General features: G+C 32.1%; 4 protein-coding genes across 7 annotated transcripts; all 4 read right to left on the bottom strand.

The window, feature by feature from the left end:
- Positions 1-1,387: 1,387 nt before the first annotated feature.
- On the bottom strand, positions 1,388-3,563 carry LOC109799181 (protein NUCLEAR FUSION DEFECTIVE 4). The gene has a single exon (XM_020359718.3). It carries the CDS (start codon positions 3,561-3,563, stop codon positions 1,857-1,859), a length of 1,707 nt encoding a protein of 568 aa, XP_020215307.1. The 3' UTR covers positions 1,388-1,856.
- An 877-nt stretch (positions 3,564-4,440) lies between these two features.
- On the bottom strand, positions 4,441-9,573 carry ACD1 (Pheophorbide a oxygenase family protein with Rieske 2Fe-2S domain-containing protein). The gene is made up of 7 exons (XM_020359568.3): positions 8,916-9,573; positions 8,088-8,323; positions 7,796-7,922; positions 7,113-7,249; positions 6,232-6,391; positions 5,022-5,297; positions 4,441-4,858 (listed from the first exon to the last, which is right to left on the bottom strand). Exons 1-7 carry the CDS (start codon positions 9,330-9,332, stop codon positions 4,604-4,606), a joined length of 1,608 nt encoding a protein of 535 aa, XP_020215157.2. The 5' UTR covers positions 9,333-9,573; the 3' UTR covers positions 4,441-4,603.
- Positions 9,574-13,364: 3,791 nt separating this feature from the next.
- LOC109799083 (uncharacterized) lies at positions 13,365-14,663 on the bottom strand. Of its 2 annotated transcripts, none has more exons than XM_020359574.3 (3): positions 14,505-14,663; positions 14,289-14,389; positions 13,365-13,775 (listed from the first exon to the last, which is right to left on the bottom strand). In XM_020359574.3, exons 2-3 carry the CDS (start codon positions 14,369-14,371, stop codon positions 13,652-13,654), a joined length of 207 nt encoding a protein of 68 aa, XP_020215163.1. In that variant the 5' UTR covers positions 14,372-14,389; positions 14,505-14,663; the 3' UTR covers positions 13,365-13,651. The 2 variants fall into 2 exon arrangements, with proteins under 2 accessions (XP_020215163.1, XP_020215162.1); XM_020359573.3 differs by having other exon boundaries at positions 14,289-14,415.
- A 1,499-nt stretch (positions 14,664-16,162) lies between these two features.
- LOC109799082 (cyclin-dependent kinases regulatory subunit 1) lies at positions 16,163-17,624 on the bottom strand. Of its 3 annotated transcripts, none has more exons than XM_020359569.3 (4): positions 17,473-17,624; positions 17,280-17,381; positions 17,086-17,146; positions 16,163-16,561 (listed from the first exon to the last, which is right to left on the bottom strand). In XM_020359569.3, exons 2-4 carry the CDS (start codon positions 17,330-17,332, stop codon positions 16,409-16,411), a joined length of 267 nt encoding a protein of 88 aa, XP_020215158.1. In that variant the 5' UTR covers positions 17,333-17,381; positions 17,473-17,624; the 3' UTR covers positions 16,163-16,408. The 3 variants fall into 3 exon arrangements, with proteins under 3 accessions (XP_020215158.1, XP_020215161.1, XP_020215159.1); XM_020359572.3 differs by having other exon boundaries at positions 17,280-17,370; positions 17,473-17,605; XM_020359570.3 differs by having other exon boundaries at positions 17,280-17,373; positions 17,473-17,604.
- Positions 17,625-17,800: the final 176 nt, after the last annotated feature.

Here is a 17,800-nt window from a genome sequence, read left to right on the forward strand (position 1 = left end):
CATATCAATTAATAGAGTGACTAAAATTAACCCTTAATAAATTATAAGGAAAGAAAACATAATTTAACAAAAAAAAATGTATTTGTTTTAGTTGATTGTGGAAAAGTTAAAAGAAAATAAAAATCATTAGTCTAATAAGTCTTTCATAAGATTAGTTTTTTGTATATTGTATAAATTTAATATATATAATTTTTAATTTACAAAATATCACATGCATTCATTTACAAACAATTTTATATTCATCGAAAATTTTAAATTTAATACTTATAAAAAAATATAATATATATATATATATATGACAAATAATTTTGCAAAACTTTTAATATATATATATATATATATATATATAAAGTGACAAATCTAAAAATTTTAAATAATGAGATAATATTCATACAAAAATTTGTAATATTAAATGTATAACTTATTTTAATTATTTAATCATTAAATTAAGAATTTTTAATATATAAATCAAGTTTGTAAATTTTAAAAAATTTAAAAATTATTTAATACTCTGTTTCATTAATTTAAATTATATACATTTAATTATGTACATTTAATTAGAGGTAACTATCTTAAAACGAACGTTATAAAATACTAACATTCTTTACACCTAATCAATTTTGAATCTTATCTTTGTTTAAGACCCTCCTTTTAGGTTTTTTTTTTCTATAGTTTTCATTAATAAATTATGATGATGACTCTTCTATATTTAACATTTTTAATCTATTTTCATTGTCTTGTCGTGACTTGTTTGTTGTTTGCAACAGATGGATTATTTGAAGAAGAAAAAAAGTTATTGTAAACCATAACTATCCTTCATCGAAAATAATCTTGTTCGAATTGAATACATATGCAACAAAGCTCCCTTCTCGTATCTAGTTGCATACTTAGAACATGAACCCAAAACGACGATTGTTACATAATTTTTTAAAAATGAATATATTTTTGGGTAATCATAATATTAATATAGAGTATCTATCATCAAAATTAGTGACTAATCTATGTTAAAGGCTATAAATGTATACAAGTAATGAGTTTTCCTTCTTTAATGGGAAAGAGAAAGATAAGAAAATAAAATACTAAATAAAAATAAGGAATATAGTACAAGAGATTTTGTAGCAACACAACGGAAAGAAAAAAGAGAAAAACTCTCCTTTATTTTAGGTCACTCATTTAATTATTAGTTTTGGTTATAGAAGCTAATTGTTTCTTAAGTTGTTTTGATATATTTTTTGAGAAACAAAATCAAAGAATTTTTTAGAGAAATATAACCCCACTTCTATATTAAAAAGAGAGAGAATCTTTTTGAATGAACTATCAAAAAAGTGTTTAGTTAGAAGTTATTATTAATATTATTATTGTATTCCCATTATATTTTTTGTGGAAACTATCCATTTTATTGTTTTATCGTGATTACATAAAATGTGAAAAAAGTTAAATTTAAGAATAATTTTATTCTTTAATTTTGTATTAGACAACTTTTATATGTTATCTTTTGTAACAAGATGAGTATTCTTTTTATAACATTTTTTTTCTTCCATAAATAAAAAAAAAAACAACTTAAGAGATTCAACTTATTACCATATTTAACAATATTACAAATGAATGCATTACTAAAGGAAAAAGAAATTAAAAGAATGAACCCAAAAAGGATTTATTATGTGAAAACTGCAAACAGATTAACATTTTGAGAAACTAGCATGATCTCACAAGGATATTTAATATCACAATGTCAATCACTTGCTGAGAATGACTATAGCCTATTACAGGAAACGGACAAATTAATTAAAGACTAAATAAAATACTAGGAGATACGTGACAACTATGCTTTCCTACATTATCTTTGTCAATTGGCACTAATCAGCACCGTTTCTGCATCTCTGAACTTCATTATTCTTGTATGTGACACTTTTGTAGAACTCTGTGGTCCTCATTGCAAAAATCACAGAAGTCACTGCTGCAAAAAAGGAGACGCATGCCATTATTGTCAAAGAAATCTTGTAGCATCCTTTTCCAATACAAGCCAACTCTGTGCCCTTCACCCACTCTTTCCCACTTTTCTTCAGCTGATTTTTTGCCTCTCTATCGTAAAATGACCCAGTCACCATAACATTCAACACATATGATGCAAAGGGAACAACTAGAAGCACACAATTCTGCAGCGTGGAGAAATATTTAAGACCAAAGAGTTCAGAAACAAGTGCATAGAACATTGGCCACGTTACACCAAACGAGAATCCAATTAGCACTGATGCAAAGTAAACCGAACCGGGAGCTGAGAACACAATGAGAAGGTGACCAATGCATGTAAGCAAATGCGAAAAGGTCAACAACAAAGGGCGTGGAACTTTGTACTTTTGAAGCAAAATTTCTGACACAAAACCAGCCAAGACCCTCCCAGAGTAGTTCCAAATGCTTACAAGAGACACAAATAATCTCGCTGTGTTGCCAGTGTACCCTAGAGACTCGCTAATTTGCCCCAAGTTGTCCACTACTGTTACGTTTGTGCCATAGCCAGCAAATGATGAGATCAATATTAACAACATGTCAACACTTAGCAGTGCTTGCATGATGGTGTGATCCTCTCCTCTTTCAGGTTTGTTGAATATGTTGGAAAAGTAAGAAATGTCTGCATGATTATCCTTCGCCTTTTCCTCATTAGGGTCAACTATTTGAATTTTCTCAATGATTACCTCATTTGCAGTGTTATTTTCAAGGCTCTTCTTCCACAGTAAGAACTCCTTTCTAATAGTGATAAACATAGGAAAGATAAGTATAAAACATACCAGGGTGGCACAAGAAATATAGGCTGATTTTGGGAAAGGAATCTGCTTCTGAGCAATGATCATTGCCATGATGACTAATGCAAGTGTAATTGATGCAAAAAGAAAGCGGTAAAATATTTTTGGCTCAATGGATTGCCTAGTGCTAGTTCCAACCTTCATGATCCAAATCACAAATGCAAATAGCAATGTGATAGCAGCAGGGAACCATGCAATGAGAAGAATGAGAGATTCAGAATCATTCCCATAAAGGGCCAAGTAAAGTTGTGTCATGATGGCTCCACTTAGTCCAAGGTAACCCGTCAACAACCCCAATATAGGGCACCTACTTTCTGGGAAGATTTTGACACATGCAGTGTTCACTGCAGTGATGGTAAAGTTCGAAGAACTGGCACCAATGGCCATGTAAATGCAAACCTGCCACACGTGGGGTTTGGATATTCTGGCAGTGACCGAAAGCCAGATCATGAAATAGCCAACAAAATTGAAGGCTGAGCCTAGAAGGAGTAGCAACCATGGAGGGGTAAACTCTCCAATGAGACCAACAGGAGTACCAAAATTTGAACCAAGGTCCTTGGCAAACCCCAAAAAGTTGAGCGTGCTTTGATCATAACCTAGTGAAGATTTGATTGCTTCAGAGTATAATCCAAAGACATAGATGCCACCTGCTCCTGCCATGATAAAGAAGGAGGCACAAAGCATGAACAATGGACCTCGTATTACTTGTGCTATCAACTTAACAACACAAAATCGATCACTATTCATGCTGCTAGAGCTCATTTTTCTGTCTCACCCCACTCTGAATATATAGAACAAGGGAAGCACGTAGAACAAGTATTTATTGGGATTATTGTTGGTAAAGTTTGAAAAAGGGACATAGTCAATTTTTTTATGTTTATGAATTTAATCTATTCAATATTTCAGAGTTAATGATCAATTATAAATTTATGTTTATGAGACGTAATTTTTATTAATGAAATATTATTTTAATATCAACGAAAATTAATTCTGTTAATACTAGATCGATAATATATTCTAAGACAAACTTTCCAATCACTCGGTCAAGTTTATGACACTTGAGGGTTTTTGTATGTATGTATATATATACAAAGCATGAGGAATGACAAACCGTACAATTTGTTTTTTTGGTGGATTAGGATAAACGTAAACATAAATGAGGGTCTATATACATACGAGCATTTATACAAAGTCGCTTATTTTGGAAAGCCAAATATGTTAAATGAGGAATTATTGATTGTATGACAAAAATTGGATTCAAATTTTTAACTCTTCAAATCCACAATTACGCTTTCATAAAAACTGACTGAAGTCGGCACAGTCACTAGGTATTAAGTTGGTCTACTTCGGATGGATCATTTAACACTTGAATGTGAAATTCACACTATAAATTGTCTGTTTCAAGGTTTACCCTTGTGTGTTGGAAAAAAGACAGTATTTTGGCAATTTGAACGAATAGATGAAGTATCAGTAAGCCTTCTTGTCGTGTTGTAAATGTAATCTTAGTAGGTTGTTTTGAAATGGAAGTGAATTGATCATCTTTGTGCAATTAACATAAAAGCAATAGTTGTTTTCATGCCTTTAAATTGCATACTTGGCTTTTGCAACCTGAACGACAATAACATGTGTTTTGCTGTAATTGTGTATGACATGTTAAAACCACGCTTATGCTCGTTGTATTTAATGATAACACCAGTGTTAGCTACTTGAGCTCTTTTGATCAAAATAGTGTACATGTATTTGTCTTGAACTCTATTTACAAGTTACAACTAACTAGCGGAGATTCCTTTGGAGGGAAGTGTTTAATCGATTTCGGCATGCACGTAGTCGACGAATTCAAAATTCTTTTGGAGTTGGTTTAGGGCAAAAGCAAAGGCTGCGCTCACAATTGCAAGTCCAGCCAAAAGTACACGCAATTGGACATCTGATGGGATCCCTGATGTTGCACAAAACACAACTGTTGCACCAATCAAGATTTTCTGCCATGTTTGGAATCCCTCATAAGCTCCTTTACATGATGAACACTTCAGAGTGTGCTGCTCAAATCTATCCAACATCTACACAAACAAAAATGAAGTTTTTCAATTTAGTTCTTGGTTAAAATAAAGAGAAATGATAACACCACATTCTTTATTAATAGATAAAAATCTATGCTCAACTTATTAAATGCAGGTATTAAAAAGTGTGTTGTTAACAAAATCTTGGATCGTGTTATTGTACCTGACGTTTTGACAAAACAGTTGACGGCAACGGCTGGTCACTGCTGCTGCCAAACCATTCTGGTTGACCATTGCCGTGTCGCCTTAGCCAGTTTCGAAATGCCAAGACAAAGCGATCTGCCTGTGTTGGTGTGAAGGTTATGTCTGAGTACTGTTTGTTAATGTCACCTCCTTCCTTGGTTTTTGAAAGGAAGATTTTCTCTTGACCTTGAAGGACAATCATGTCCCCATCATATACCTTGTTTGAAGTCCAATGCTCATACCATCTAGGAACGACCTGAGTCATGTATAAGCCAAATGTGAGACACCATGTTATACGATTGCATTCGTAAAATTGAATTCAAATTACTCAGTTGAGCGAAACAATGGTAAATTTATTTATACGAGAATGTTATTCAAAAAAAAAAAAATTTACTCACTTCCTCTACCAACAGAAATGACATTCAAAAATCCTTACCACTATTTTTTAAGTTAGAAAAACCAAATCTTAGTATCTCTATAATTTTCCCACATTATGGTGATGAATCTCAGTTGTCATAATAAACCCACATTTTATGTCTACTGTAACTGAAGCCCGTAATTGTATCTTTGGTCCTAAGAGGGTATTGATGATTGATGGTACACGTAAGTTGGAGTATATGTTAGTTAATTGTTAGATTCAGTTAGTTTGCTGTAATTAGGGGGCTGGATGATAACAAATAAGGCATATTGCCTGTAAATAGGTGGAAGGATTGAGAGAGGGGGGTATCCGGTTAATTGAGAAGAGTTGTGACTTTTGGACATTGGGAGGTGCAGACCCTCGATGATATGTGATCATACTGTAATTAGGGGAATTTCCCCATACATTTTCTATGTAAAACTAGGTTCGAATCTTGTCTGTCCTCGATGTAATTTTGACTTAAAAAAGAAAAAAAAAAAAAAAAAAAAAAAAAAAAAAAAGCTTCTGTGTAGTAAACTCCAGAACAATTTCAGGACAGACAAAAACATTTAATAGAGTTCTTGGTTTATGAATAATTTCAAATTAGACAAATTCTTAAATTGATTGAGACTAAAAAATTAGCTACACCATTATCATGATTCATCGTGACAGAACAAGTTATTTGGATAGATAAATTGGTGAAAGACCATAGAAATAAGCCATCTGGAACAAGCACGTGCTTTTATCAAACAGAACAGAACAAAAATGACAGCACTGAACATTGAAATCTTACCTGCCACCAGGCAGGCCCTGGCACTGAGAACTGGAAGAAGTTTCGAGCACTGCAAACAATGGAGCGAGTCTTACCAGGTGCCATGGGGACATTGAAGGAACATATCCATACTACCCATTTCTGGTCACCAACTACAGGGAGTTTGGTATCAATCTCAATCCTGCAATAATAATCCAAGTGGATTGAGCCTCAGTAGCAACAAATGAAAAAGGAATAGGCATCGTAGGATAAAGTAAAAGTTATTTGAAACCCATCTTGAAATATAGCATATAAACACTTAAATAGTATACCGTGAGTCGTATATGACTTCAGTGGCATTCACTCTATAGATATCAATATACCTACTTAAATTGACATTGATGATTCATGCACTATCAACAAAACCACACAACTGATATGAGAATCCTTTCCGAGAACCTCATCATACTACATGGAGAAGGTACAGCTAATTTATGTAAGATCCTAAACAGCAGATGATAAGGTTTGAGATTCAAAAGTTAAACACTTCCCATATTACTTTCCCAGTGGTCCTTTAAAGGTTGAAAACCAAAGAAATTCAGAGAGGAAAAAAAGATTTGTGTAAACTCTCCAAATAGAAAGTCTGATACTGAATTATCCACCTATTGAGGAAAAACCGTGACTAAAGCGTAATATTTTTATTCCACAAGTATGTGAAACATGATACCCATGACTGAATGCATGATACTCAAAAGCTACCTGATATTTTTCCCTTAAAGTTGAGCACAATTTTTTTTTCCATAAACACATAGAATTCATATAAAATTACTTCAGTGTTAATGCTGGAATCAAATAATGCATATGAGAAACAAAACCAAGATATGAAGATACATGTGACATTAACACAAAAGCGATTGGCTTACTTGTTCATATAATAACATGGTGCAACAAATTTGGCACTTATCCGTGGGTTCCCTTCATTAGCTCCAGAGAAACCCCATGGACCTCGAGAATCCATTTTGAATGGCAGAGGCTTGGCTCTGTCTCTCCTTCCTGTAACCTGTAGAGTGTGAATCATATTTATGTTAGTCATTTGGATAAACCTAAATCCCTATCGACACCAAATAATTTCAACGTTTGCAACTGCTTATCTAGGTAGAGTCTAAATTAAAAACACATATTAATAAGCAATATGGTAAAGAAACATGTTAATTACGGGGCTGCAAATAGACAAGCACAACTATGAGCTTAAGAGACACAATCAATTAATCCAATACTTGAAACATCTGGTAAAAGTTTAAGATCCTACACACTAAAATAACGTGAGAATAACTTCCTGTTCAATAACGTCACCCATGAAGGTTTTCTCAGTTTTTAAAATATGCCAATCATGCGGAGGTTTCAGTGAGTGAAGGTGCATAATAAATGGAACGACCAAAAGTTTTTCCCTGGGAACACTTGTTGGACTGCATCACTATCAGCATCACTTAATATATTTAATAAATTTCACTAAAAACAAGATCAAATAAAATATCATCAAGAGGCACACTAAATGAAAATAAAATACCCTGCGTCTAAAAGTCAAGTTGAAAGGTGTTATCTGTACCTTGTGATGAGCAAAATCAATGTGAGAAGGGTCAGAGACATTCTCCATGAGAGTATCATAACCATAGAACAGATCACGCTGAATGTTGACTATGGCAAACTCTGGTTTGTCATAGTCGTCAGGCAACCTAAACAAACATAAATTTACCACCCAGGTCAATAAAACACTAAACAAAACACTCCATAATCAACATAAAATAATAAACACCGGACAACATTCATTATTAGGGGTCCAATCACAATTAATTCAATACAATTCATGAGATAAGACTGAATTTAATTAAATAAATTACATTGGAGGCTTGGAAGCATTTGCTTTCTCCCAACCATTCTCATCAGGCCAAACAAAGAGCAAGCCCTGAGACACCATGGTAGGGAACCTAGTGGCACACGCTTTAGGAGATCGAATAGCACGTGCTTCTGGGCCTTCAGATGCAGCCTGAGGGATCTTAACACAAGATCCACACCCATCAAAAGACCACCCATGATAAGAACACTGCAACTTCCCATCTTCATCGATCCTTCCCTCCTGCAAAAACCAAACACCCAATTTTTTATCACAAAAATGAAAAAGTAACTAACATGGTCAAATAAGTGTATATAAGTGAGACAAAGTCCTCACTGCATAAGCTAGCTTTCTTGGTTGAGTTAGGTCTTAACCTAAATTTTAACATAGTATTAGAGTTTATAATAGTCGTCAAGCCAAAGTTATCACATCACTATCAAACTACTCACAAATGTCCTACAAACTTTATACTTGAAATGTCCTGGGATGAGGGAGTTGTGTTGGAGAGAGATCTCATATTGATTAGTGATATTGTAGTCAAAATAATGGATTTTTTTTTTTGGGTCCCCATAGACATGGATGTTCTAAAACTAACAACCAAAAACTAATATGTAATTACTAAAAGTAACTTCCACAAGCCAAAATTAAAGCATTAAAATAAGCATATAGATCCTAGAAGTACCATGTCAACCCCATGATAGTGTATATAAATATTATATATTGTATATAAATATATAGAAGGTAACCATCATTCTATATAACAAGATTTAGGCTTAAATCCCAAATTCTAATAGTGACAAAAAGGAAGAAGAAAAACAGAGAGAATTATACTCACAGATAAAGGAGCAAAACGGTGGGGGCATTTATCATCAAAAGCAGCCCATTGGGCAATGGACTTGTCGTACCAAAGCACGATTTCACGACCGAGAAGCTGGAACGGCGTGGGCAAGAGAGGGTTGAGATCTTCAATTAACGAAACAGGGTACCAGTGATCCCTCCAAGAGAACTTAGAGGAAGAGCTATCATCGTTAAACTCTTCCTCGGTTTCTGGGGATGATTGATCGGCTTCAATTGTTGAGGGTGGTGCAGCAACGCGTGCAGGGGTTAGGGAAAGGTTTCTTCTTCTGCTTATGGGTGAGTTGTTGGGGAAGGAGAAAAGGGGAAGGAGATTGGGTTTGTGGGGTTTGGTTATTGGGGATGAAAGAGTGAGTGTGGTTGCTGCTGAGGAAAAGATGGAGTATGGGAGTGCCATCAATGGCTTTTCACAAGTGTTAAGGTTTCAAGAATCGTATAGAGAGGTTCATGTGAGATGTGATGATAATAATAATAATAATAATAAGAGAATCGAACACGATTGTTGTGTCGTGCAAGTTACAAACGTTGTTGCTCCTGCTCTTTCCGGTTGAGGACAAAATGCTGTTCAGATGTGTTGTTTTCTTACTCTGATTAATCAGTGCTTAATGTTAATATTAGGAAACATAATAATTGGAAAAGTATTGGTGTGGAAATTTTCCTGTTTTTGCTAATTGCTCTCTAATTATTTGGACAAATTATCTGATTTTGTTTTTCTCTGGGTTGTTCGGTGGAACGATGGATGTCCACAATTTTGAAGAGCATCAAAGACACGTTCGTTCGGTGGTTGTGGGCCACGTTAGTGTGTGTAAATTCTAGATGAGATGAGAAAACAAAAACAATGGGAACTCAAAACAATGTGTCAAATAGGTTGAGGCTCTTGTTGGATTTGGATTTGGATTTGGATTTTGATTCCACTTTGCGGCATGAATAGGTTACTGAGATTCGGACACAAAACCTGCTTCAGTTCTCACAATCACTAACTCGTACTTCCATTTCACCATCTCATTCTTTTAGCTTCTATTTTCATAAGACATGCACAAGTGAGCTCGGCATAGGTGTCAAAATTTCAACCATAGTTAATTGCTTTGCTGCAGTTAGAAGTGGAGAGAAATAATAGTTTTTTTTTTATAGTATTTTTCATAAAACTGGGATAATTTTCTTTGGAGGTTGGACACACACCAAATAAATAGATATTTTTTTACAACTTGGATTTTCTGGATTTGTAAGAATTGAACTTCAGACTCTAATTACTTGATTACACAACATGAGTCTCTTATCATTCACAAACTCAAATTTAACGAAGAGAAATAATAATATATTGATTGTTGAGATGTTAAAATCATATTATTTTAAACCGTAAAATTAATATTAAAAAAATTTAACCATACTAATATGTTTTTGGTAACCATTTTATTCATTAGATTAAAAGAAAAATGAACAACTATGATCAACATATGTTGGGATTCAAACAAGTCCCACATCGATAAAATAATACAACAAATAACAACTTATATAATACAAACATACTTCAATAATTGAGAGGCCTTTTGGGTAATGACCAAAAGTAAAATCGTGAGGGCTAAGGCCCAAAGCGGACAATATCTCATCATTGTGGAGTATGTTTGTGTAATAACCTTATAAAAATAACTCATAAAATATCCTCTCAGACAAGTACCATAAAATAACCCCAGTGGCATTGTTGAGAGGAGGACAAATACCATAAAAATAACCCTATCAACATAGTAGTGTGGATAGAGTTTTTATTTTGAATCTTATTACCATTATTATAATTTCTATTGATTAAAAAAATTAAAATGAAATCATGTTATCTTCAAATATTAAAAATATATGTGATATGTTTAAATTATCTATGAGAATGAAAAATATGATTATAAAAAAAAACGTTCATTTACTTCAAAATCTTATATTCTCAACTCTTGCTATAAAAATTCAATTAAAGAACGATTTGTAAGAATATATGTAATGGTACAACTCATTTTAGGTTTTTAATGAGACACTTAATGTCATGTAAGATTAAAAAAAAAAATGGAAGAACCTAACTTATTATTAATTCACTTTATGTAAAAAAAATAATGGAAGAACCTAACTTATTATTAATTCACTTTATGTAGATTCTAAAATATACTTATTTTTTTTCTTCTTTTTTTTCTACAAGAACCCAATTCTTGTAGATTCTTATATAAGAACCAGTTCTACACATGACAGCTAAATTACTTCACTCTAATGGTAAAAATAAAATAAAAACTAGTTCTTATTGTAATAATCTATGTAAGAACTTCTTATTGGTGATGAAGATGATATGAGAAAATTAAAATAACCCTCTAAATCTTCTTAAAATTATTATTGGAGTAATTTTATTCTCTGTCTTCGTCACTCTCCCCCGCCCCCAACATTAATGAAAACAAAAGAAAGTTAGTACCTTATAAACTAACTTATTGTAATAAGTTACTAAAATAATTTTGTTTATTAAATAAATTTGTTTTAGTCAAATTAACTTAAAGATTTATCCAGTATCTTATCATACAGTCTTAATCAGTAATTAGGAAAATTAGTTAACCTTGTTTAATTATTCTAATTTAAAATAAAACAATTTTTTTTTCTATATCATTCTTTGTTGGAACTTAATATCATGAATAAAATACGAAGTCACTAAAAGTAAAAAATCTAAAGTAAATAAAAAAGTATTTTAGAAATATTATTAAATCAGGTAAAATTAATTAAAATTACTTATATTTAAGTTTAGGATTCATGAGTTTTTTTTTTCCTATATTTAAAATCGGAGAAAAGATTACACAGTTGGATAAAAATTTCCTACCAGAAGTGCTTTGGAAACAAGTAGAGAATGAACGTGAATTCGTGGGTTGCAATGATTGCTGGTCAGCGTCGCCAAAACACATGGTTTAATAAGAGGACTTCTTTTAGAAATTTTTTTCTAAATATGCAAGAAACAAAAAGAATATGAAGATGTTGGTTAAAGATTAACAAGGGGAAGCAAACATTTTTATTTAAATTTCCTCAAGAAATTACAAAAATAATAATTAGTTTTTAGAATAAATTGACCCAAAACTGCAAGAACAATTTTCACACACAAAAAATTAAAAAGGCAGCAATTCCGCTCCCCTTTTATGCTTTATTGTTCCATTTGCCTGTTAGGATTCCAACTTTGTTCAGTTGTTTTTATTTGTCTCTTCTTTCTATGTGACTTTTAGTCTTTTACAACACTGTTTCTTTTGGTTGTTGTGACTTCAAAGATTTACGCATACAAGGTTCTCTGTAGAGCTGAAATAGGATAGAACTATGGAGGTGATTTTACACCATTAGAGAATTTGGCATTTTTGTGGTTTTAGTTTGGGATGCTCCTGATGTCGAGAGTCCATTTTCATAATTGGAAAAAATCTAGAGCTAAGGAAACAATTTTAATAATTAAGAAATTATTAAGACCAAATGTGAGTATTAAAACTAGAAGAATCAAAATGCACATAGAATAGAACTTGTCATAAAAATTTAAAAACAACTTGACACTTAGCGTGTGTTTGCTTCAGCTTTTAGACGTAAAAATTCACGTTTACGAGAAGTAATAAATTGAAGCTTCCACGTAAATTTGCTTGTAAACGTAGAGAGAGAAAGAAAAATTAAGTTTACAAATCAAAACCAAACACGCACTTAAGCTTTACATTTTCTTGAGGAAGCTTTTAAGAAAAAAGCAATTATTACCCAAAATCTAAACCGAAACGAACTTGCCATCATTAGCATACAATGCAAGCATCTGCCAATCTTCCATCAAAACACAAATCTATGTAATTGGCAGCAACTATTAGTGTCTTTGGATTTGTACCGCAGGAAGCCAAAACCATGTTCAATAGGTCTATGCATCATTGGTAATTCTCATGTTCAGAAAACAAATGCAAACACGACTTTAGAACCCAACGCTGAGTTGTGCAAGAAGCAACTACTAACAACGTTGAGAGTATGGCATCAGTTATACAAAATCAAGTTTGCAAACTCAAATCCAATCACACACTAACAGCGTGTTTGGAACAGCAGTTGCGGGAAATGGATCCTTGTTTCTTCAGAAGCTACTGAGAGCAGCTTCTGCAACTTCTTGCGAGTTAAGATGAAAAATCATCAAATCAGTGAGACATTGATGGGTTTCCAAACATGTGCTAAGCATCGCCAAAGGTGCAGGTAAACAGATTGCTACAGAACTTAAATTTTTTGCAATTATTATCACAAGACAAAGGATACATGGAAAGAGGTACAGGTAGCACTAGTGACTAGAAAATAGAGACCAAGAAAGACATTGAAGGAAGTTATTAAGCAATATCTCATGATAAATCATATCTCTGAGGATTTGGTCTTCAATCAAACCAAATGGTATCAAGTCATCTATGTAACTGAGTTCACCCAATTAGATAAGACTTTTGTTGTTATAGTTGTCGTTGTAATGTATGGTCACAAGAGAAAACAGCCAGTACACCATAAATAACAGTATTCATCTTTTTATTAAAACAGCTAAGATGAACAATTTAACATAAACCATAGATACAGATTGAGTAACCTCTTCCAGGAAAAATAAAAACTTCCCTACTTTCTCGGTTTCAAGGGTGTGCTTAAAGTCATGATCCACCAAACTGGGGTCAAAAAGTTTCCTTCAAACAACAAGCATATGAGTTTGATCATCTAACTCAACTTGCTTCATTTCTTCTGGGGACCAGCATCTGGACCAACATCACGCGAGCCTGTGTTAATGTAAGGCCCTCGAAAAGTGGCTTGTGGTGGAAGTGGCTTTGTTGGGTCAATAACAGGATTCCTTGATGAACTGAACCATAACAATAACAATAATAAGAACATGTTTGGGTAAACTTTTACAAAAGCACTTTTATGGAAAGAAAAAAAAAATGAGATAAATTTTTTTATAAGCTAAAATTAGTTTATAAATCTGTTTGAATAAATTTCTCTAAAAACACTTTTGGGTGAGAAAAATGGGTAAGTTTCCCCATAAGCTTAAATTGACTTTTACATGAATTAATTTGTACAAACTCTCTCTTATTAGCCTATCTGAAATCTTATTTTTTAACTTATGTATATATTTCAATTTTTCTTCCTATTTTTCTCTCCTAGAAATGCTTCTGAACCCAAACAGATTCAATACATAAGCTAATTTGTAGGAACTTTTCAATTTAGTTTCTTCAAAAGCTTATTATTAACTTATGCATAATAGTTTATTGGTATTGGAAAAGTTTATTCTATTTTTAACTTATGCATAATAATATAAGCATCAAGTTATGAGCAAGTAATGTGAAGAAAATAGAATGAAGAGAATTAGACTTACGCCATGTAGAAGGGAAATGCCATGCCTGCTGCAGCGAAAGCAAGTAAACCCGTAGCAACCATTAGATTGCGTGCACGGGCCATGGACGCAGGTAAGTGAATCTGGTACCAAATTGCAATACCAAACCCTAGAATCAATTTACAAGAACAAAATCATAGACTATAGGCATTCCATCAAAATTAGAATATGAAAGGATTAATCAGATAAAGGAACTACCTCGGAACTGGTCTGAATCTTTCGTCTTCTTTTTTTTCTGGCTCAGGATTTCAAATTCCAGGGAATGTTTGGGTGTGGAAAAATGGTGCGAATTCCTTTTCTTTTTCTGATCGAGAGAGTCCAAGGCCCGTATGTTTTTTTAAAAAATAAAAAATAAAAAACTCACACACACACACCAACTCTTTTTTCACAAAAATATGTTTTGCTTATGGATCTCAATAAAATAATTATAATAGTTAATAAATATATCATATAGAAATTAATTAGTAAAGTTAACAAATTTAATATGTATAAAAAAAATAATTAGTAGAAGATAATATAAAAATTATTTACATAATCAATGTATTCTAATTAAATTTTAAAAAAATTAATAAATTATAATGAAATAAAATAAAGTAATTATTCCATTATGATTAATTTTTTGATTATATATACATATATATTTATCATTTTTCCATTACAAATATTATGAAGATAATGAAATTATAACTTTATTTGATCAATAAATTGATTTGTTCAAATATTTGTGCGACTATTATTTGAGTAATTCTGTTATGTTTTAATTTCTGTTATCAATTGTCATGTAGTTATGTTAACTATAAATTTCCTGACACTACTACAAAATCGAAACTCAGTATAAAAGCATAAAAAGAAAATTAATGATTGTTAAATTGTCAATTTTGAAAACAAAAATGTTTCTATTAAGTATAGTTGTTGGATGCAATTTTTGGAGATTGGAGAAAACATGATATTATCTTAAAAAAAGAATTAATTGATAAATCAAAGTGTTTTACATAACAAGATTAAAAAGATGTTGAAATCCTTACCGATACAAAAAAAAAAGTGTCACCACAAATTGAAACTAGCATGTCATTTTTATTTTATATAATTCTTGAGACTCTTTGATTTAGAATCAACATAAATTAGTTGATATAAAAAGATTTAAAGGAAATAGAATTTGCAAAATAAAAAGAAAAGAGGTGACAAGGAGAAAAAAGAAGAGGATATGAGAGAAGGAAAAAGAAAAGAAAAGAAATCTTGATAGACTTAAAGCATACAAAAATAAAAACATAAAATTTGTACACATGAATCAAAATGTAAAAATAATATAGAAACTAAAACATAAAACACAACACGCATACTCATCTGGGTATCAATCATCGTTAACTACTTTTATCGGGCAAACACTTAAATACTTACTTAATGGGTTTTTAAACTTAAACTTATCAACTTAGATCTAGTCAACATTAAAGCACAAGAGTCATGGAAGTTTTTTAAAAACTTAAATGACTTAAAAAGTTATCACAAAACATTATATTAAATCTTGATCACTTCAAATGTTATTGTGATTTACTTTTTACTCGCATACAAAAGACCCTCTCATTAAATATATCCTTATATACGTTGACAATCTTTTGAAGACTAAAAGGTTCTTGGAGCTGTGAAGAACAAAATGTGTTCCAACCATAAGTTTATAATTATACTGAAACTTATGTTTTTCATTAAAATATTCAAAAATTAATTTTCCAACGTTAATACAAATGCATAGTCTGGTGGTTGAAATACCAGCAAAAACATATCATCAGCTGCTTATTTCAAACTCCCATTCAGAAAAACCATTAAACCACAATTGCCAGAATCGTGGAACCATAGCAGAATGCAACTGAAAATGACTACTATTATAATCCACCATGCATAAGAGTACACGAGAGGTACACTACACCAACGCAACTCCAAGAAACACCATGACCACAACGCATTCAAATGACAACTAAAAACAAGTGAAAATTCTCCACTAAAAGAGAATTCCACCAGAGTAAGGTCTTCATAACACCCATATTCCAACAAAATTAAAAACCTATATAACAATGTATTCAACTTTCAGATTTTCAAAGGGAGGTGTTTCATTTGACAAGCATGCTTTGCTGGGCCTGGTTTTCCTGCTGTTGCTGATAATTCAATGGCCTCCTGAAAAGCATTATGTGTGGCTCAGGGCGATGGATTGCGTAGTGAACCCAACCACGACTCTGCTGAACCCCAATCGCCCTCCACTCGTTCTGTAACATTAAACCAAAACCCAATACTTAGAAAGCCTCAAATAAAAACACAAAAAAATATCACCTTCACTCAAAAAATCTACATAACAAAACCCCAATTCCATGACTATTGAACAAATATCATGCATTCCCTAAAAAAAATAAGTTTAAAAAATTAGATAAAAGCAACACCATCGGAACTCAATAATAACATCCTGCATCAATTAATCTCAAAAAAAAAAAAAAAAACAGTAATCAAATTAAAGTAAGTATTTTTATTAATCTCAACAAAACAAAAAAAAAAGTGTAAGTATTCTTATAACTAGTTCACGGTTGTCAATCATTTCAGTGCAGAACTCAGATTATACCATCATCTTAAGGCTTTTCATCAAAAGTTAATCACTGTGCTTAAAAATTCTATAACCTTTTGAGGACTGATTCCTAATCAAACGAACTTTTAATTCAAAACCTAAAAATCACAATCACATATCTATACACAGAAATCTCAAAATCAAAGTAAGATAAACAAATAAGCAATCACATACTTCGGAGAGAAGACGATTCTTGGGAAGCATTTTGGCGACTTCTGGAGGCAGGACCACATGTCTGAACAACAAATTAATGTTAAAAAAAACAAATAATAATAATAATAATAATAATAATAATAATAATATAAAAAAAAATGAACAAAACCAGGTTAATCATAAAAAAAATGAAGAAAATAGAACGGTGAGTATACCTATACTCATAGGTATCATCGAAATACTTCTCGGAGTACTGGATCTGACCCATCCTTAAAAACTAGGGTTTGCAAAGTTGCTAGATTCAATCTGCTAAAAAACTAAACAAATATTTTCAATTGAAATAATCAAATAACCGGAAATGACGATTCTGTGAAAGAGAAAATAGAGAGAGAGAGAGAGGGTACTCACCTGAAAAATGAGAATTGAGTGAGAGAGAGAGAGTGGTGGAGTGGGGTGTTGTGAAATGTGAAGAAGAGAAGAATATATTGTACTCTAAATTTTGGAATAGGGAAGGATGAAATGGTAAATTCCTCTGTATACTAATATTTTGTGACTATGTGCTTTTTTTTTTTTCTTTTCTTTAATGATACAATTCAAAATATAAAAATTAACGGCTGGCAACGGCTTGATTTTTAGCCTTTCAAAATTTGGAATTTCCCGCTTCTACACCCGACATCAGTAAATCAAATATTGAACGTTGGTGATACAAACCCCTCACATGTATTTTTCAAAGACC

Source organism: Cajanus cajan, chromosome 8 (genome assembly GCF_000230855.2).
Source record: "Cajanus cajan strain Asha chromosome 8, NIPB_CcT2T_4, whole genome shotgun sequence".
NCBI classification, from domain to species: domain Eukaryota; kingdom Viridiplantae; phylum Streptophyta; class Magnoliopsida; order Fabales; family Fabaceae; genus Cajanus; species Cajanus cajan.